Genomic DNA, 22,050 nt, shown 5'->3' on the forward strand with positions numbered 1-22,050 from the left:
TGTTCTGTGCCCTGACTTCTTTTTACCTCCTGCCTCAGGCATATTGCTAGGAATTGGTAGTCTCAGCACAGACCAGGTGCATGTACTTTCTTCTCCAGTATTAAACCAAAAGAGATTTTACCAAGTAGCGATTCTTTCTGGGGTGAAAAATGGAAAATAATCTATGTATTGTCACCTAATTGTATAATTAGTGATATAACCAAATACATAATTTCTTAGGACTCATCTTTGGTTTGTTGTTTGCTTAGCTTTAGCTTTTTACTTGTTGTATAATCTGTTCTTAAGCACTTGTGATCATTTGATGACATAGCCTGAATCATTGTTAGCGAAATCTATACTGCTCACTAGCAACAGTGATTGCAGTATTGTTTTTCCCTGTTGCAAAATAAAAGACCACATATCTGCTTATTCTATATTTAGTTTGGAAAATAAAAAATATAGTACTGTGCAATTTTTTTCTTTAAATACCCTGCAACCTATAGTAAGATCAGCACAGCTCTTCATTTTAAAATCAGCTTAATGAGGACCTCATGAAGTACACAGTGTGAGACATACTGTGACTAATAATATACTAATGTACTTCGCAGCCAGGCAACATGGCAGCGCATACGTATAATCCCAGCACTTAGGAGTCTGTGGCAGGAGGATTGCCGTAAATTCAAGTCCAGCTTGGGCTACAAAGTGAGTTCAAGGCCAGCCTGAACTATGTAGTGAAACCTTGCCTTACAAAAAGGCCCCCAAAATTAATAATAATAGTAGTATTCTTTGCCACTCTATAAAAATGACATAAGACTTTACCGTTGGAGTAAAGCTTTTGTATTCGAGAGTGGAGCTGAACTTTTGTCCCTTCTTTTGCAGGAACTGTTTATGTAATCTATCCAGATGTCCAGTCGCTGACCAGTGAAACTTACTAAAGATGATAATGGCAGTAGTAGCTAACACTTAGTGTGTTTTACACTCACTATTTCATGCACTCCCCACAGACTTCTACTCTCACCGATAAGGAAATTGGGGCTTAAAGAAATGAAGTGTGTAGCACACAGTAGGCAGTTAGTATTTTTCAAGTGATAAACGAGTGGTTTGTTGAATACCACATCCGTAGAAATCAGCAAAGTCAAAATGTGAACCTAGATCTTTCTGCCCTGGAGCATGTGTTCCTGACTGATGTCAGTGCCCCACACATAACCCTGGGAAGGGCTGCAAAACAGGAGCAGATTCCCTGGCGGCATTAAGGACTCTGACCTACCACGGAGATGAAGTGCCTTGCCATAGCTGGGCAATGGGGGGTTCCCTGGAAATTTAGGAGCTTCACTAGGTCTGAGATGGATGCTGGAAATCGGCTTTTCATTTGTTTGTATATTTTGAACTTCATAAATGTAATGTGATTAAATCCAAGTTTGTGAACCACCCTAAAAGGAAATAACCTTTAGATTTCCCCAAATAGTAACCAACAATTGTTTAATATCATGCATTGGATTTACACTAAACTTCAAGCTTTATACAATTTAAACTTTATTTATTCCCTTAATTGTAGCAAATTCTCACTTGTCTATAGTCAACTTTTATTTCTTATTTGGCTTTTCTGTTTTCAGTTTGTCTTCCGTTGTCTAATTGTTGTACTTTGGGAAATAACATTTTCCCTGATGTGCTTCCACTATTGCAATAGACTGTGCTTTTTTAAAATTGGAATTCCATTATATAAGAAGGAGGCAGAATCCTTAGCTTTCTTATTTTGCTTTTCTTTCCCTTACTTATTGATGCTGTAGGCTGTCTGTCATGTGTCGCACAAAAGTTCACAGATGTATCAGACTGAGGGCATCACGTCTGCATCACATCTGTGTGTTTCTCATTGGCCTTGTTCATTTTGGTCACCTTTTTAACATCTCATTTTTCATAAAAACATAAAATCACTTTTTTTCCCTGTGCAACTAATAGTCTGTGGGGAGACTAAAAATTATCTGAATACACTGCTCATTAAAATTTCCTCTGAGATTTAGCATCCACCTATAATTATTGCCTGAGCTAGTCATGACTACAAGATGTCTTTTCCAACTTCAGCCTACAATTCTGTCTTAGTTTTCTTGTTGCTGAGACAAAATACCTGACACCCAAAGTTAAAGGAGGAAAGGTTTATTTTAGCTCAGTTTGTAGAGGTTTCAATTCATAATCGACCAACTCCAAGGCAGGGTGACTTTGCAGAGGTACATTGCAGAGGAAAAACGGTTCATGGCAGGCAGAAGCAGCAAGCGGCAAATGACCACAGCAGTCCTGTCTTTTATATCCTGTCCAGGCTGCCCAACCTCAATCCTAGCATTGCAACCTGAATCAATCCCAACACCACATTCTTGATCCCAGCAGCACACATCCTACATTCAGCCACCTCCAAAATGCTCTCTGCTATGTTCACAAGAGATTGAGGAAGACATCTAGATATAAGCCATAGCACCTCTATATTTAACAGCCAACATTTTAATATGAGGTCCCTCACACCCTATTATTTACTAACAGTATATACTGACAAATTTTTATTTTTACATAGTCTATAATTCATTATTGTCTTTATAATTATTAAATGCTCAAAGTGTCCCAGCTTTGGCTTATTCTCAATTTAGTTTTAATCCATATCATATACAACAATATTCCTAAACTGTTTTGTGAAAATGTAATACAAATCTAGTAAAGTTTGTTAAAATGCAGATTCTGACTGTATGTCTGGGTGAATTGTGAAATGTTATATTTCTGACAAGTTCCCAGGATTTTGGATCTCCTTGGTTTACGGACCACACTTTGAATACTGAATCAGTGGAAATGTATTTAAAAGTAAACACTATTTCTACAGAGCAAAAAGTAAAAACTTAACTGTTATGTTCATTCATCTGTTACATGATCTAAGACTGCTAATTTGTATAAATGTACATTATGTACACTTAGATCCTTAAAGTATAAAAACGCTACATATCATGGCTTTGTAATTAAGGAATTTTTGTCTCATGTGTCACTTATCAATTGTTAAGGTCTGATGCTTTTAAGTTGTAAGGGCTTTGTGCTACTTTTGGGATTAAATTTCTTGTAATTTATGGTATGTACAAGAAGATATCATGTTACAGTTTTTATAATAAAAAGGACAGGAGTGCAGGACAGGAGATGAAATCTCCACTTCCTCCTGGAAGGGGCAAGCTCTTTTTAACTGTGGTGCACAGGCTGGTGTCTGGTGTGTGCAATAGCAGGCATTCTTTAAATTAAAGGAGTAAGTGAATAAAACCATCTGTCTACTTTTCTGGTTCTGAATTTTAAAAACAGTAGGATTTGTATAGAGGTGGTGTATTTTGGCAGTGAGTGTTTATTAGTATGATACTAGCTTGATGAGCCCTGTACATAGCTTAGAGTTTCTACTTTTACCTGCTTCCTATTGGAGATGGAACAATACGAAATAATTGGTAGTTTTTAAGACAAATTTCAAGATAAAAATATTCTTAACTGATATACTTTCCAGTACCCTCTGATTTTAAAATGATCCAGTAGTCTTTAACAGAACAGATTTCGCTGGAAACACGTAAACACTGGGGACTGCCAGGCTGTGCAAATGTGTGTTACCAACAGAGCCAGTGAAGAAGGATTCCCTGGCTTTCACCACTCCACATTCCCCAGAGAGTTGATGGGTTTATCTCCCATACAAATAAGAAAACTAGGGCTGTTGATCCAGCTGCTAGTAGGAATAAGGCCTTCCCTCACCCTAGGCCTCAAAACTCAGCTGTTGGCACGGTAGAGACCTCCAGACTAGAGACTGTTTCCTTTTCGTAGTTTTGCTCATAATGTTCCTGGAACAGCCATTTAACTCCTGTGCTTCTGGATTTTGTCATTAAGAAGGAAAATTACCCCTACCCCAGCTCACTGAAGAACTGGAGAGGAAGTGGGGCTGTGCATACATTGAAACACTTGGTTCCTTGGGACAGAAGTTGCAACTGAAGTCAAAGTGATATTCTCGTTTGCTGCTTTCTTTCCTGTTTGCTGTGTAAAATCTGGCCAGTAGGAAAATCTGTGATGCTATTTTACTTTGATTCTGTTCCACCCTGTCCCATCTAACCACACCCAACCCAACTAACAGAGATGGACCACTGGACCTTTGCACGGAGCTATATCCCCAGCCCTTTTTTACTTTCCTTTATCTCGATTGTTTTTATTTTATTGTTACTTGGTTTTTGGAGACAAGGTCTTGCTTTGTAGTTCATGCTGGCCTTGAATTCACTATGGAACCCAGGCTGTTGTTGAACTTGGCTGATCCTCTTGCCTCAGCCTCTCAAGTACTTGGATTCCAGATGTGTGCAAACACACCCGCCTTCCCTTTTATATTTTGAGACAGGGTCTTGCTAAGTTACCATTTGCCTCTGCGGGACATGAACTTTTAGATCCTCCTGCCTCAGGCTTCCAGAGTGTTGGGGTTACAAGCATGTGTTAGCAAGCTCAGCTGTCCTTGGGGTTTTCAAAGTGTTTTTAAAATTTATTTTAAAAAGTTCAATCATAAACTGCATCTTCATGCAAGATGACATTCTCTAGTAATCTGTGCTATTGTTTTTTAAATTCGGTGTTTGCATGTATACTTTACTTTTCATTACTACCTGTTTGCAGTGTGTAGTGTTTGCATTCCTTGTGTGGAGTTGGTACACATACATAACACTGATAATTCCTTTTCCTCCCTCCCTATCTCTTCCTTTCCCCTGGCTGCCTGAACTGGCCTACAGCTTCAGAAAACTGATGAGTTTCTTGAATGTTCAGTTACCAGTGAACTTGTGAAAAGGAAGTTACACCTTGAAGAATTCATAGCTCTTGTTTGGTCACTGTAATTACTCTGGAGTGCTTTCAGTCCTGTGGTGGGTGGGCTCTTGAGTCCTCCCTGAGGTGGGCAGGGAGTGCACAAAATGAGACACAGTCAAAAGGGCGTAGTTTGTAGCAAGCGTGTTTACTCAGACACAGTACAGTGCACTCTGCAGGCTCAGTGTTACAGGTCAGGTAATAAATACACCCTCAAAGACCGAGAATGGGCACTGCCCAGATATGTCGAGGACAGTGAGGCCGGGTCAGGTTTTCTGGTTCTGTGTAGAATTTGGGCAGTGGCTAGGATGTGGTAATTAATGCAGCTTCCTTTCCATCAGTTGTGGATCTCTTGTCTGGAGGAGGAGTTTGTGCACCTGGTTGGAACCAGCACAGCAACCTAAATCTCTCAGTGCAGTCAAAAGCCCCAATAGAAAATACAAGTAAATGAGACCACCTGGTCAAAGGGTCACCACAACGTTACCAGGGCCCAGTGCCCTAAGGATGTGACTGGGAACAGCAGGTGTAACAGGAGTCAGAGGGGTAATTTGCAAGGGGCATGATTTGCTCTTCCAAGAAGTGCAGGGACCACAAACTCAAGAAATTTATACCGTGACTGTTCTTAGAACTTTTTCTTACAATCCAGTTTCTCAGATGTATAGGTTATTTCTGGCTGAACACATACTCTGTCATCATATTCTAGTTTAACTGGAGGAAAGAAAAATAATGCCTCAAACTGAACTCTGACTGCCTGTTTTCTTGCAAACATTTGATTAAAGGGTCAGAGAAAGGTGGACCACCAGGGAGCAGTAAATAAATTCTGCTATCTGGGCCCTAGCATCTGAAGTGTTTCAGTTATTCCTGGTTCAGGCCTGAGTTGGAACACTGAGAAGCTTCACTGGGTGGTTTTATAGCTAAGTTGGAGATGCACTGGCTAGCGTTACTGCACAGCTAGATGCATGTTAGAATCGCTGGGGAAGATTTTTGAAGCACCACTATCAACCCCATCGTTGGAAATCCTCATCTAACTTTTCTGTATGGGGACCAGATTTTTTCCTAAGCTCACCAAGTGACTTTATTGTGTATCCAGGATTGAGAACTACTTTAGAGGATGATAGCAATTTATTTGTAGAAAACTGCCATCAATTGACAATTGAATGAATGGAGTAGAAAATGTGTCCTGTGTTTTCTTTCTTTTTTCTTTTTGTTATTGGTCATCAAACTCAGGATCTCGTGCTTGCCAGGCAGGCACTTAGGCAGCTGAGCTAAACCCCTGGACCCTGTTTTCCTGTATGGATATGTTATGCAATTCTCATGAGATCATAGTATACTCTAGGAAACTGCAACTTTCTTGACTTAGTATGTTTGTAAAAACTGTTGTTACCAAATTTGAGGATACTGTGCTGAATTATCTTGAAAGTTTCCTTTACACTCTCTAATTCTGAAATTAGAATTGATTAGAGTCATTGAACAGTACTTGCATCATTTTTCTTATAGAATTTACCATCTGCTGTAGTAACTCACGTTCTACATCCTCAGCCCGGAGAGAGGGTTCTAGATTTGTGTGCAGCACCTGGAGGTAAAGCAACACATATTGCAGCACTGATGCACGATCAGGTGAGTCTGTCTCCCAAGAAAAGTCGTCAACATGCTACAGATTTCAGTGGTGAAGATGGGACTGTGTGTGACTTGGGATCACACTGATACCATAATCCAATTTACTTCCTGTTCAGCCGGAGTGAGGACTGTTGGGTTATGGCAGGCACTGTAGCTTAAGGTCAGTAGACAGCTGCCACTTATACCTGGGTATGGTGGCACACTGCTGTAATCGCAGACTCAGGAGGCTGAAGCAAGTGGATGACTGTGAATTCAAGGCCAGACTGGTACAAACTCAAAGGCTAAACCAGCCTACACAGTGAGACCTTGTTACAAAAAAAAAAAAAAAAAAAAAGAAAAGAAAAGAAAAGATAATTGCCACTTATTAAGACTGTCCTGACACTTATTTTTTGTTTGTTTGTTTGTTTTTATACAGCATCTTCTGTAGTTCAGGCTGGTTTTGAACTCCATAGGTAGCCTAGGTAATTATACACATATGGAGCTAATATATACACAGGTGTGTCTTAAGGATCTTATAAACTGTATGATCTGGTTTAATTTTAAAGCCTGTTTCATGAGCACAGAATTTAAGTAAGCCTGGCTTTTGATAACTTTGATTTCAGTTTTACTTTGTTTGCGTGTGTATTTGCTAAGCTGTTTCCTTTTTTTTTGTAGGCTGGATTTATCTATGTTCAGAAATCATTGGAGGGTTGAGAGTGTGGCTCAGTGGTAGTGTACTTACCTAGCGTGTGCTTGGCTCTGGGTTCAGTCTGAGATGAGCAGGCAGTAAACTGTGAGACCAGAGTCTAGGGGAGAGGTCTGCTTTGCACATAAAAATTTGGGAACCATCAACATACGGACAGGCTGATGGAGAAGAGAAAGGTTCCAAACAGTGAGCCATGTGAATAGTGAATACCAGCATTCATAAGTTGGAGATATAAGGAATGGCTGGCAGTGTAGGAGGGAAACAGAAGAGTCTGATTACCTGGAAACTGTCTGAGGAATGGTCGAAAAAGATGTTATGATTGTAGTACTAGTGTATATATAAGAAAGTATGTAACTGACGTAAAAAACTTACCTATGGCAGACTTACAAAAGCCCCTTTGCTCTAGCTGATTTACTTGATAGAAGATACTCTCACTTTCCAAAGTGATAAACTCATTTTTCATCTACATTTGATAATTCTTAACAGTCTCAAGGGACTTGCAAGCAATAGTTCATTGAAAAAAGTAGAAATATCTACCATTAGGTTGAAGCTATATATTTCCTTTTATTAATATATTAATTTTTTTTTTGAACCAAGAACTGAACTCAAGACCTTGTACTTCCCCCGCAGGTGCCATGCCACTGAGCTATACTCCATTAGTATATTAATTATCCAAAGAATTTGATGAAAATTCCCATTACACTTTAGTGTGTAACTTTAACTCTGTTAGAATTTCTGAAAATACAGTATTATAAGCCAAGGGGATAAAATATATATATATTATTTATATATATTTATATGTCTATACATTATATATTTTTACATATCTATATATTATGTTATATATATATATATATATAAAGATTCATATTTTAAGTAAGTAAATTGAAGGCCCAGGAGTACTATCTTTGCATTACACACACATTCACTATGTATATATGTACTATATATATTCACTATACATAGAATTTGCGGTGTCCCTGATACAACCTCAACAAGTAGCTTCAGTTTTAAGGAATCTCTCCAATAGAAAAAGATACCTGTTTAAATTTTGAGGAATCAATATGCATGATATTACATAGTGAGAAATACAGAAAAAATATACTTCAAGAATTTAGTAGCAGGAAAACCTTGATGGAAAAATGCCTTAAATGCTTGTAGTGCTTAAAATGAAATACAAAGGTTCATTTTATGGAGTTGTGTTTAATACAAATCCTTTTTTTAATCTATATGGAAGCTTAAATGTAGATTGATATGCTTTGAGATAGTGATAGTAATGCCCCGTATGGTGTAGTTCCTTGAAGTCCTTTTATTCTCTCTAGTAAGAGGTGTTTTCAACTAGTTAGTTGACTTTAAAATGCAATGTAAAAAAATATAAACTTAGTAGCATACACATAAGTGATTGTTGGGCTCAGGAGTCTGCATGATTCAGCTGATACCTTCGGGGCTCCTGGTCAGCTCCAGCTTGGTTAGGGGGTTCTGGTAATTTAGGGTTGAGTCATTCACTTGTATGGTTTTCAGTTTGTATGGCTTTCAGTTCTCTAAAGTGACTTCAGGTGAGACAGCTGTGGTGCTGCCCTGCCTTTCTGGTCTGTACTTTTTCTGCAAAGACAAGAGAGTGAGCCCACTAAGGGTAGTAGCTGGGGACTGGTGATGGCAAAGAGCAGAGTTGAGCACTCTGTTTCACCACATTTACCATGGCCCCCAGGGCCAAGCAAATGACAAGGCTGAGCCCCAGTAAGTGTCTGTCACAGTGTGGGAGCATTATCAGCAAATATTCTTTATTGTTGTCTATACTATAAATTTCTTTCTCTTGTGAAGCAGAGAATTTGATGTACATATCATATAAGGATGATATATGTGTACACATACATACGAGCAACAAAAGCAAGAAAAAAGGAATCAATCCACCATCTTATTTCATAATATTGTATCATTGTATGTTTAAAATATCACGTGAATGTCAACAATGCATGCCTATATGGTGGTGATCTCTCATTTTTATTGACTTTGACTTAACTGATGTGTTACCATATATGAGGATTTTTGAAATATTTTTAATACTGTTCCAGGTTGTTTTGCTGTGATACAGAGCTTTTTGGCTTCTGATTTTCTGGCTTTAATTGCTAGAACTCACAGAAATTTTATGTGAATAGCTCAAAATATTATAGAGGGCTGATTTTGTAAGTGGCATTCATTCATTTACCTATAAAGGCATTTTAGCTCAGATGTCTCATAGCATTAGTTCATGCACTTCTATAGGTGAACAGTCACATCAAATAAGTGATTTTAATGTTTGCTTTCAGTGGGTAGTGTTGTAGTTAGGGGCCGCAGGGAGAACAAGACACTGAGTACACATCACTGATAGTATTATTTTATGATGGTCACCTAGAGTCAAATACAAGAAGTGCAGGAAATCTGTCCACACATTGAGACCCAAGGAGTCCAGCTGTGGGCCTGAATCCTATAGCAGTACCCTGTGTGAGTCCAGCTGAAGCCCTAGAGCCCATGGCAGTGCCTCCCACGAGTCCCACGGAGGTCTATAGAGTCCATAACAGTGACTCCCGTAAGTCTGTTTTATGGATCTGCACTGGTAAGGCCCAAAGGTCAGTGGTAGAGGATAAAATATCTATGCCAGTGGAGTAAAGAATCTGTGCCAGTGGATTGGCTCCTACGCTGGAGCCAAGAAGCAACGCTCAAAGTACAGACCAGGGCTCCCCCACCAAAAGTACCACAGCCATCCTCAGCCCCAGTAAGGTCTGAATTCATATCAGGATGCCAGTGTGATAAACTTCTAGAGATTAAACAGCGCTCTTCTTCCCCTCTGTAGTCAGGAAGTGATGTTAACATAAGGACCAGAGTTCTCCCAAAGTGAACAGCAGCCACTCTGAACGACAAGGTCCTGAGCTCCTCCAATGGTAATGGCCAAATTCGTATCAGGGAAGCTGGCCATGAGAAGCTCCTCTAAGACAACCAATAGCTCCAAACAACACCACTTAGGAGAACCCACAGTGCCATGGTGTTTGTCTCCACATCCTTTTATGCTGGCAACTTTTATTTTTTCCATTTTGTTGAGTATTTTATCCAGTGCTATTACTTCTCCCTAAAGAAAATAAAATTTACAAAACAAAGCATAAATCCAAAGCACCACCACCATACAGGCATGCATTGTTGACATTCATGTGATATTTTAAACATACAACAATACAATATTGTGAAATAAGATGTGGATTGATTCCTTTTTTCTTGCTTTTGTTCCTCATATGTATGTGTACATATATCATCCTTTTATGCTGACCACCAGTTTTTATTCTACTACAAGTGCTTTTTAAGTTTGAGTAGGTTGCAAGCACTTTGAAGTTTTGATTCCTTGTTTCAAAGTAGATAGTTATAAGATTAGTTATCCGATAAGAGTATCTTTTTAAAAGAAAGACCTCAGTATTTGGTGTAAATTTGCCATGTGTTTGTTAAAGAATACAGTGTTAAAAGTACAAATGGGACCATATTTTTTCACAAGCTAATTTTGTATTTTCATCGCTGCTTTGGATTTATGCTTTGTTTTGTGAATTTTATTTTCTTTAGGGAGAAGTAATAGCACTGGATAAAATACCCAACAAAGTGGAAAAAATAAAGCAGAATGCTTTGTTGTTAGGACTGAATTCCATCAAAGCATTTTGCTTTGATGGAACAAAGGCACTTAAACATGATATGACTGAGGACACACAAGGTAAATTAAATTTTATTTTTTTATTTAGTGTAACTGACAAATCATCATTGTGTGTATTTGTGGATTACCCTGCAGTGTTTTGATACACAGTATGTACAAACATGGCATGATCAAAACAAGCTGATTAACACATCCATTATTTGTTTTTTGTGGTATTTGAAATTTTCGCTAAGCAGTCTTCAAATACATAATTCCCATTAACTGAAGTTGCCATGCTATGTAGCAGATTTCAACAATTTGTTTTTTCCTGTCTAGCAGGAAACCTCTACCTTTTGGACAGCACCTCCCTATGCCTGGCCTGTTCTCCCCATCTCTAGTAACCCTGTGCTGCTCTCTGCTTCTGTCAGGTTGACTGTTTTAGATTCTGCATATAACTGGGATCATACAGTGTTTATTTATTTGTTTATTTATTTGTTTGTTTTTGGTTGCTGCTTTATTTTACTCAGCATAAGGAACTCCAGATTCATCCATATTGTCACAAATAACATAATATCCTTTCGAAAAGGCTACTTGTGTGTGTGTGTGTGTGTGTGTGTGTGTGTGTGTACACCATTCTTCTATGCCGGATAGTTGAGTTGACTTCATATCTTGGCTATTGTGAATAATGCTGTAAGGACCATGGGGATACAGGTATTTCTTTGGCATACTGATTTTAATTTCTGTGCATATATTCCCACTGGTGGATTATATGGTCAGTTTATTATTAGTTTTTGGGGGAACCATACCATTTTCCATGATGATATAACTAATTTGCATCCTAGTAACACTTGAGCTGTCACCATTATGTTGTTTTTTAGCCATCTTATCATGCATAACATGTTATCCTGTGATGGTTTTGATTAGCATTTCCATAATTAGTGATGAGCATCTTTTGATGTACTGTACTTGTCACTGTCTTCTTTTGAGGAAATATTCTTGTCCTTTTCCCATGTTTTAATTGGATTGTCTTCTTATTTTCCAGTTATTTGATTTTTTTAAGTGTTTTGAGTAGTAGCCTCCTGTTGGATGTATACTTTGAAAATACTTCTTCCCACTGTGTAGTCTTAACTTTGCTGTGCAGAAGCTTTTTAGTTTCACATAATATCAGTTTTACTAGGGGCTGGGGATTTAGCTCAGCGCCATAAGCACCTACCTTGCAAGCAGGCAGTCGTGAGGTCGATCCCTGGTACCAATAAAAACGAAAAAACCACAAAAAAAAAAAAAAATCAGTTTTACTTTTGTTGGCTGTAATTTCAGGGTCATATTAAAAAATAATTGTCTAGAGTAGTGCTGTGAACCTTCTCTGTGTTTTTTCCTTACTATTGTATTTTACATTTTCCAGGTCTTTAATCCATTTTGAGTTTATTTTTATATAAGGCATGAGATAATGATTGCTTCATCTTCCACAGGCAGATACTCAGTTTTTCTAGCACCGTTCTTTTTGTTGGTGTTGTAGATGAGATTATTTTCTTAATATTTGTGGAAAATATTAATGTGTGGAAACACTGCTGATTTTTGTATGTTAATTTTGTATCTAGAAACTTTACTAAAATTTTTTATTAGGCCTAATAATTTTCCCATGGAATTTTTAAGTTTTTTTCCTACACAAGATCATGTCAGTAACAGACAGATGGTTTCATTTCTTTCTCTCACCTAAACATTCTAGTACTTACAGTACTGTGTTGAAAAGCAGTGAGAGTAGACATCTTGGTTTACCCTCTATCTCAGAGAGAAGCTTTGAAGTTTTTACCATTCATTTTGTTATTATTAATGCTATGGGCTTGTTACAGCCTTCCTGTGCTCAGATATATTTCTTGTATAGCTTATTTGCTGAAACTTTTATCATGAAAAGGCTTTGAGTTTTATCCAGTGCTTTTCCTGCCCCTATTGAGATAATCAAATTGTTTTTGCCTTTGCTCTGTTAATGCAGTACGTCACATTTATTTTGCTGATGTATATAGAACTGTGCTTGCATCCCTGGAGTAAATGTCATTTGGTCATGTTCTAGATTCAATTTTTGAATATTTTGTTGAGGACTTTGGCAGGATTTTGAATATTTTTGAATATTTGAGTATTTTCAATTTTTGAATATTTTGTTGAGGATTTTGTGTTTATGAAGGATATTGAAGTAATTTTCTTCTATTCTGGCTTTTGTATTGGGGTAATGCTGGCCTCATAAAATAAATTTGGAAGAATTCCTTCTTCGGCTTTCTGGAAGAGTTTCAGAATGACTGGTATTAGTTTTTCTCTATAAACGATTAGTAGCATCTACTAGTGAAGGAATCAAGTCATAGGTTTTTCTTTATAGATTGAGTCTATTTATTTAGATCCTTGGTTTCTTCACGATTCAGTCTAGGAATCTGTTTCTTCTGGGTTACCGAGTCCATTGTTGTATAATTGTTCATAGTAGTTTTTTATAATCTTTTGCTTCTGTGGTATCGTTTGAATTTTTTGTCTAGTAATTCATAGATAGGCATTCCTTGAGTTGTGAGTTCCTGGTACTTTTTGCTTTGTTCCTTTGTTGGTGCCATGTTTCTCCATTTGTTCTTAATCCTTCTGGCTATGGATTTGTGTTTGCATATTTCAAGAAGCAGGGATTTACAGTCTTTGCAAACTGGCTTTATGTAGGAATGAGCCTTCCAGCTCATCTGTCCATTTTGAGAAACTCAAATCACACTGTCTGTGAGCTGTTTTGCTGCTGGAGTCACTGGACAGGGTGATCTGATACCTTGGGTCAGCCCATGTAAAAACTGGACCCACGGTGGTGGACCTTCAGGTCAGTCGTGCAGCAGTTGTTCTAGAACCTACAACAACACAAGCTTCCCTGAAGATGATGTAGAACTAGATGACTGAGCTTGAGTACAGGCTATTGCCTGGGGCTAAGATAGTCTTGGTTCCTGAGTCCACATGGGGCTAATCTGTCAGTAGGTTGGGCCTGCAGCTTTAGTCAGGGCATTGGGCAGGTCCCTACGGTTGGCCTGAAGTTGCAAGTGACATTGGTGGTCCTAGAGTACTGACGGGGAACTTATGGCATGCGTTCCATGGCAGGCATGCAGAACCCTCTCTCAGTGTGCGACCCAAGTGTGTAAGTTGTTTTTTCTAAACTGAAACATCAGTGTTTGGGTTTAATTGCAGTGTTGGGACTTTGCCACAAATATTTGATTTTTGGGTTGCAGCTTGGACACTTGATTTCTATAAGGTTCACCATCACTATCCTAGAGCCTCAGTGTGTGGGGTCCTCCCTAGCATCAGAGGTTAATAGGGCAGGACTGGATTTTTTGTCCACTGGAACAGGCCTGGAACCTGGGCCCACTAAAGTGAACTTGGAACAGGAACAGACATAGACTCTGGATTTGTGGGGATCAGTCTGACATCTGCGATCATAAGTGCTGCTCTTGTACCTGAAACCATAGTGACTAAGCTAGAGTCTGGTGCTAAAGGTACTAACCAGGAGTCAGAATCCACAAAGTCTGTTTGATTCCTGGTTTTAAAAAAATCCACAAAGTCTGGCTTAGAGTCTAGGTACATATTCCTGGTCTAAAAATACCCACAAAGTCTGGCTTAGAGTCTGGCTTAGAGTCAGGTACTGGCCTGGTGGCTAGGTCCATAAGGTTTGACTTAGGTCCTGGCTGCACGCAGCCAGCCTAGAACCTGGATGCTCAGGGTGTTCCTGTTGCTCTGCTGGAGCAAGCTGAGGGTCTGGGGCTACTTAGACTGGCCTGGAAAGTGGGGCTATGGCTGCCTGGTACTTGGTTTGATGAGGATGGGGCTGGTAATAGAATATGCTCTTGATGACTTTGCTTTCCTTCCCCCAAGCAGAGGATTTTTCTCTATTCTGTGTTGCCTGGGGTTGAAGGAGAAGTGATGTAAGTGATGTAAAAGTGTTTCTCCTACCCTCTTTGATGTGTCTTTTCTTATAATAAGTCTCAAATAGGGCAGACAGAGGATATGCCCAAATACAGACAAAAATACAAATGACCAATAAATCAAAACCACGTTTAATGAAGACTGGGAGAAACAAGTATACATAAAATTTAAGGGTAGATTGATGTAGCATTTCTAGTGGGTTTTACCAGTATATGTCCAAAAAATAATTTCTTAGGAATTTCTTCAAAAATAATAGATAAGAGAGCAAAGATGGTTACAGAGGGAGATGAGGTAGATAATTGCTTTTATCTAATAGCTTTGAAATCAGAAAAAAGCAGATGACATTAGGGTGAAATTTGAAATGATGCTGTAGGTTCTATAGGAACAAGTAACTTTAAATAAAAATGTCTTACTTGTAGGGATCATATAAAGATATGTACAGACCATTTTGTTTCATGAGTTCTCCAGATCAGGAATTAGACTAATTTGCAATTAGAATAATTGCAAAAATTATTCCAGTGAATGCACAGGGTGCTCTGTGGAGGACTGAATCCAGGCTCACTGTGGTCCACAACCAGGGTGATACTGACAGCAACAAGGAGACCAAGGAACAATAGAGTGAGAGCCACTACCTGACAGACTCATTTTCTGGAGCTGTCCCCAGTAGGAGTTACCAAGAGAAATCAATTCCTAAAATAACTAGAATTAATTCTGAGTCTTAGCTCTGATGAACTATGGTTTCTAAAGTAGGGAGTGTAGGATCTCATTTGATTGCATCTAGGTTTATACTATATTAAGGAAAAACCCAACAGTAATACCCATACTTTTATGGATGGCATGGTGGCACATGCCTGTAATCCCAGCACTCAGCAGGTTGACTCCTGAGGATTGCTGTGAGTTTAAGGCCAGCCTGGGCTACATAGTGAGTCAAGGCCAGTCAGAGCTATATAGCAAGACCTTGTCTCAAAACAAACAAGCAAATTCCACATTTTTAAACTTTTGTTCAAACTCAAATCTATATTAAACATAAGTCAATCTTAGCTTTACTGGCTGCCTCAAGGGAATCATTATTTTTTATCCAAAGCAATACTTTGATCTATTGTTTTGGTTTTTGTTTTGTTTTGTTTTGTTTGCTTTTGGTAGTACTGGGAATTGAACCCAGAACCTTCACACTGAATTAGAGCCACAGCCTTTTTATTACTATGGAGTTTGAGACACGGTCTCCTAAACCACAGCATTAAGATCCTGGTTGTTGCTTATATCTGGAGTTTTCTGTTCTAGACCAATATGACAATTAGCAAATATTTTTATATTCGCTGTATAGAAGGACCTCCATTCTCACCAGAATCTTTTGACCGAATTCTCCTTGATGCACCCTGCAGTGGAATGGGACAGAGACCAAACATGGCTTGTACTTGGACTTTGAAGGAAGTGATGTCATATCAGCCACTACAGCGAAAACTCTTTTCTGTGGTATGTGATGATCTTTTGCAGTGAAGGATGTTGACCTTGGGTAGTTTGAAGTTTAAGCCACTGGGGGCAGTGTTCAGAGTAGTGTTATTCACAGTAGCCAAAAGGTGGAAACAACCCACAAATCCATTAACAGAGAAATGAATAAACATATCCATACATGGAAGATTATTCACCCTTAAAAAGAGGTGAAATTCTGACATAGGCTCTAATGTGGATGAACATTGAAGCATCAAATAAGCCAGACATAAAAGGAAAAATGTTTTATGATTCCACTTATATAAGGCTCCTAGAATGACAAATTCATAGGAAGTAAGCTAGAGGTCACTAGCGAGTAAGGGATGGGGAATGGAGATTAGGGGGTTCCTGGTGTGGTTACAGAGTTTCTGTCTGAGGTGAGTTTCTGTTAGAGATGACGAACAGTTCTGGAGACATGTAGAAGTGATAGCTGCACAATGCACTTAATGCCTTTTGAATTACACACTTAAAATGGTTAACATGATGTTTTATGTTATGTATATTTTATTTCACACAAAAGACTGAGAATGCCTAATTTAAATACAGAGAGTTTTCCTTTGTGTCAACTCACCCTTTTTGTATTTTACTTACTTTTTAGTACTAAGGCTTAAACCTAGGGCCTTTGCACTGAGCTCCATCCCAGCACTGTGTAAATTTGTAACTTTGAGACAGGATCTCATTAAGTTACTTAAGTTGTGCAGGCTGGGTTTGCATTTGCATATCTCCTAACTCAGCCTCCCAGAGTGATGGGCTTATAGGTATGTGGAACCCAGTAGTGTATCCTTTCAAATACAAGACGATGGTGAAATTTCTTCCTGAATTATGTAATGAATTTCAAACATTGTGGTCTGTGTTTTTTAAAAAGTGAATGGTTCACACAGTTAGTAATTGACATAAAGAATTGATGCAAAATGAATTGTTTTTTATTGGGCTCCTGAGTCAGCTGATGACATTAAATGTAGAAAGTCAATGAGATGCAAAAGATTACAGTAGTGAATAGCAGCATCCAGTAAAAGGGCCATAAAAACTTTGACAATTAACTGATTTCCAGTGTGTGTTAGAAAAAACCCAGATAAAACACTCTACTTCTGTGATTTCACTGAGTATAGACACCCTTTGATCAAAGATGAATTCATTATTTCTTCTTAGCCATTCAATTATAAATACGTAGAGGAACACAACAATGGGTGTACTATAATTATTTTGTCTCTTAAGTTGTCCTTGGGTACATTTCTATGCATCTCTCCTTTCCAAGTTCACAAAAGTAGCCACTCCTTATGGATTGTGTAACATTTTTTCTGTAGTAGTCAGAAAATACATAGAGTTAGAACAGCAGGCAGCAAACAGGAAGTTTTACATATACCTGCAAGCCACCTGGATTTAAGAGTGAAATTAAGATCCCAGTTTAAGGGACTTGGGTTTTGTTCTTTTTTAGGGTATAGCAGAGAAGGAAATTTTAAAAGATTCTAGAGATAGATTTATGATTTCAATAAAAAGGAATATCTGACCTGTGAGAAACAACGTGACTATAGCAGGTGTGCCACTGGATGAATACAAATTGAAATGGAATGTGCATTATTTAGTTGGACACATCTTGATTTGAGCCATGGCTTCTTCACCTAAGTGACTTTAGTTATGCTGATTTCAAATTCAGAGAAATGAGCATAAGGACTCAACCTAATAGGAACTGCACTGCAAATAGTAATCTTACCTCATGGTTGTTACAAGACTATCAATGAAAAGTATTTAATAAACAAATTTATACAAATAAATAATAACAAAGTTTAAATTTCTCTAGTGTGAAGAAACCACAAACATTTATGCTAAATTTTAAAAATAAAATATAGGTATTTGAGACAAATTCATGCTAGTTTAGCACTTTATTTGCTGATTTATTTGCTTGACACCGAGCGCCTACTGTATGCAAGACATCACGCTATGATCGGTGTCAATAACACAGAAGTAAAAAAGTCGACAAACGATTCATACCCCTGTTTTCTGAGTTTTCCATCTCGGGTTGTCGGGGACAGTGAACAAGTGAGTGAGTTGTTCAGATTATGACAGGCCCTGAGCTAGGAGCCTGCGGAGAGAACCAAAGCAAGGCAAGTGCGGTAGCAGTGCTGGACTGTAGCATTTGGGATGTCACACAGGGTCAGGAGGAAGGCTGCTGTAAGGGGACATGGAGCAAAGGTGACCTGCGAAAGGAGTACGCAGTGTGGGGAAGGAGTGTCCCAGAGTTCCAGCCGGGCGAAAGATCCCGAGGTGGGGCGAGCCTTGCCGAGTTCCAGAGACAGCCGGAGGCCAGTGGCTCTAAAGCAGGACACGAGGTACTGTAGAGGAAGCCGGCGGGCAGGCCTCCGGAGGACTTGCAGCCTCTCTAAAGACTTTTGGCTTTGACGCTGGGTGGCAGTGGAAGGGCACTGGAAGGGTGTCAGGCTAAGAGGTGACCAGTGGGACGCTGCGCTGCACTCTGGCTTTGGATTGAGAATAAGTGGTCAGAAGACAGGAGGGAAGCAATAAACTAAGTAGGAGACTGTGTGAGTCCTCTAAGAAATGAGGAGGGCTGCACCAGAGTCCTGGTGGAGGCTGGGAGAGAACCTACAGGATTTGGGGACGCGTGGCGAGTGTGAGAGGCGTGAAGTAGAATCTGGGCTGGCGCTGCCCACCTCGGAAGGATGGGAAGACTTCCACGATAGGTTCCGGAAGCCGCTTCAGACAGCGGCTCATTTTGGGACATGAAGTGTTGAGGAGGCAGCTGGATATGAGTGTGGAATTCAGAAAGAAGGCGTGGCCTAGCAATGTGAACTTCGCAATTTTTGAAATAAGGTTGCTGTCTGAGTGGATGAAACTCTGGTGTTTGAGAATCCTGGTCCAAGTGAAGCACGAGAGCGCTAAGGCGGGAAATGCAGCTGATCTGGGATGCAAGGATTGTGCTCTGCTTACTTACCATGGAGAATGTCGTTCTTCGTTTTATTTCTCAGCTATTTGTAGGTGTCACCCTTTATGCTGTAAAGTCCCTTCACTTACGTGGCCTTGTGGTGTACAGGACTGACTTAGTTCTCTCTAGGCAGCCCAGCTGCTGAAGCCAGGAGGCATGCTCGTTTATAGCACGTGCACTATCACCCTGGCAGAAAATGAAGAGCAGGTTGCCTGGGCCCTCAGCACATTTCCTTGCCTCCAGCTTCAGCCCCAGGTAAGAGTGGTTTCAGTTTTTCTCTGTGCAGGGTGACAAATCACAGAAGTGGAAGTGTGGTGATAGGCGCTGGGTGTTACATGCTGAAATATGTGAAGTAAAACTTATGAAACAAATACCTTAGTAAACAAGAACATTTCTCCTTTTAGATCACTTTTAGATGGCCACAGGGAATTTGCATGTTGGCGACAGACTGTTTTCCCCTTATGTTTTGCCATTATGCTGAAATGACACAAAACTTTGGTGATTTTTGTTACGTGTTTATTCTACTAATAGCTGTCTTTCATGGGACTTGGCATTTGGGTTTCAAAGTTGTTTTTCCTCGTTTCTAATCCCATATTTTTCTCCTAACAATATATATCAAGTATTTTTGTCTCAGGTCACATCTAAGCCCAAACATACTTCACTAACTGGAATATCCAAAGACCAAAAAGGGCTGTATAGAAGGGGAATGTTGAGGATTATTGCTTTTTTATAATTTGTTATATAAAAACCTAAGCTTTAAGCTTTCTTGTACTTGGCACTAATCTAATTTTATGATTCCGAAGACTACTTATGATTCAAATTTAAGCCATAGAAATAAGTAATCCAGAAATGGTTTCTAGACTCAGAAGCCCTAGATGAAGGGAAGACTTCAGAATTCACTTAGAATTCATACTGAAATGTCAATCTGTATTCTTAAGTACATATCTGAAAACTTATCTTTATTAATACATAAACGTGTGGCTGTGAGTGATGACTCAAGTTAGTTATGGATCTTTTGTACTTGTGCTTTGCAAGGACCACTGAATTTGTTTGGATTCCATATAACTCAAAGCTAATGGATATAGCCTTAATTTATTGATCCTTCACTAATACGTGTTCTCCAAGGACATGTAAAACCAATTGGATGGGTCAGAGAAACGCATTTTTGATATTTGAAGAACTTTTTTCAGAAGTGTGAAAAGAACTAAGTAAAGCTGACTTTTATCTGTTACTTTATGGATAATAACGTTCCATTTACTGCATTCTCAGTGTATCCCAGGCGTGATGCCATCTCTCTATTTTAGTTCAGAACTTAGCATTTTATCTGTTTTATAGATCTGAAAAATTGGGTTTAGATAGAGTTACCTACTTAAGATCACACAGCAAAAATTTGACGGAGCTGCAGTTTCAGTTCAGGGTTTCTAACTGGAGTTCAGGCCTTTTACAGTGTCACCCAGTACCTGGTAAGCATGCAGGACGTAAATGGTCTTCCTTTCGTTGCGTGAACACATAGTACCGCTTTTCTGTTCTACCACTCAAAAGCATCATGTACGTTCCGCAAAGTAAAAGCATTTACTGTTCTCTGTTTTGGACGACGTGATAGGTTTAACTCAGTTTGTCTCTTTTTTTTTGTTTTTGTTTTGTATTTTTGAGACAAGGTCTTACAATCTAGCCCAGGCTGGCCTTGAACTCACAGTAGTTCTCCTGCTTCAGCCTCCAGAGTGCTGGGCTTATAGTCATGCGCCACCACCCCAGCTTTTAGTTAATCTTTTAATTTAATTGTTAACATGTGGCAGGGACAGCATTCATCCACCTGGTTTTCTCCTAATAGGAGCCACGGATTGGAGAAGAAGGGATGATGGGAGCTGGCTTATCACTTGAACAGTTGAGACAGCTGCAGCGATTCGATCCATCTGCTGTGCCCTTACAGGACCCTGACCAGGATGCTCTTAGAGATGCCACAGCAGAAGACATGATCCGGCTGGCAAATAAGGATTGTATAGGTTTTTTTATTGCAAAATTTCTAAAATGGAAAAGCACATCAGAGAAGGATCCTCAGAAATGAAAATTCCACATCCTTGCTTTCTGTTCTATTCCCCTCATATCTCTTAAACCAGAGTGACATCAGGCCACCTAAGGATAGTATGGTTGTCAAGGAAACAGGAGATGGCGGGTGGTTTCACCAGGACTGCCAGTGGTTTCATCAAGACAGAGAATTGTGTGTATGGGTGGGGGTTGTGAAATTATGTTCTGGATTGAAAAAATGTTTTCTAGGATTCAGTAGTGTATATAAAGCAAGTGTATAAAGCAAAGGAGCTACTTATGGATGCCTGTAACATTTTCATTTGGGGTCTTGTTTTAATTAATAAAGAATAATACTAAAAATTAGTATTTAATATGGTTATGAAAAATTATTTTGTGTTCTCAAGTTTCTAAGTAGTTATTTCCTTAAGAACTAAGGCTTGGAAAGTATAATATAATATTTACCATGTGCCAATAACTTGAGGTAAGTATTTTACTTGACTTTTTATTGTACATTAACCCTCTTTTAAATGAAGTCAGGACCTCTTCTAAATGATAGTCTTGAAACCAGAAAGTTGAATATTGTCCTTAGTTGTACATAAAAGTGAAAATCTTCCATGTTTGGGTACTTTGAGCCTGTGCTGGAATGCCGAGGCAAGTTGCTAGAAAATACTCAATGAGAATGAGAAAACCAGCTGTGACACTCACAACTGTCCCGGCACTCTCACAGCAGGGCTTGGTGTTCGTTTCTCAACAGTGCCAACCTCAGCTATGATGACTGACTATGAGAGATTAAAATCTAAGTGCAGACAAACCAAGCACATCATCCAAGCAATAAAGGGACCAAACATCCCTCCGTGGTGGCCAGTGTGTCTGTTTTTAAAACTTAATTGTAGCCTCATGCTTGTTCTTTCCTTT

General features: G+C 39.0%; 1 protein-coding gene across 12 annotated transcripts in view; it reads left to right on the top strand.

Moving 5' to 3' along the window:
• LOC134473504 (tRNA (cytosine(72)-C(5))-methyltransferase NSUN6) overlaps positions 1-21,506 on the top strand; it is a 46,568-nt gene extending 25,062 nt beyond the window's left edge. For 3 of the 12 annotated variants that reach the window (XM_063237968.1, XM_063237969.1, XM_063237979.1), the window contains 7 exons: positions 6,307-6,426; positions 10,694-10,838; positions 16,009-16,157; positions 18,323-18,499; positions 19,154-19,159; positions 19,240-19,365; positions 20,942-21,506. In XM_063237968.1, the coding sequence (XP_063094038.1) occupies positions 6,307-6,426; positions 10,694-10,838; positions 16,009-16,157; positions 18,323-18,499; positions 19,154-19,159; positions 19,240-19,365; positions 20,942-21,175 (957 nt within the window). In that variant the 3' untranslated portion in view covers positions 21,176-21,506. The other 9 variants (XM_063237974.1, XM_063237973.1, XM_063237971.1 and 6 more) reach the window with 8 other exon arrangements.
• The last annotated feature ends 544 nt before the right edge of the window (positions 21,507-22,050 follow it).

This window comes from Cavia porcellus, unplaced genomic scaffold, assembly GCF_034190915.1.
Source record: "Cavia porcellus strain 051 isolate PalLab524CR breed Dunkin Hartley unplaced genomic scaffold, mCavPor4.1 scaffold_27, whole genome shotgun sequence".
Taxonomy (NCBI): domain Eukaryota; kingdom Metazoa; phylum Chordata; class Mammalia; order Rodentia; family Caviidae; genus Cavia; species Cavia porcellus.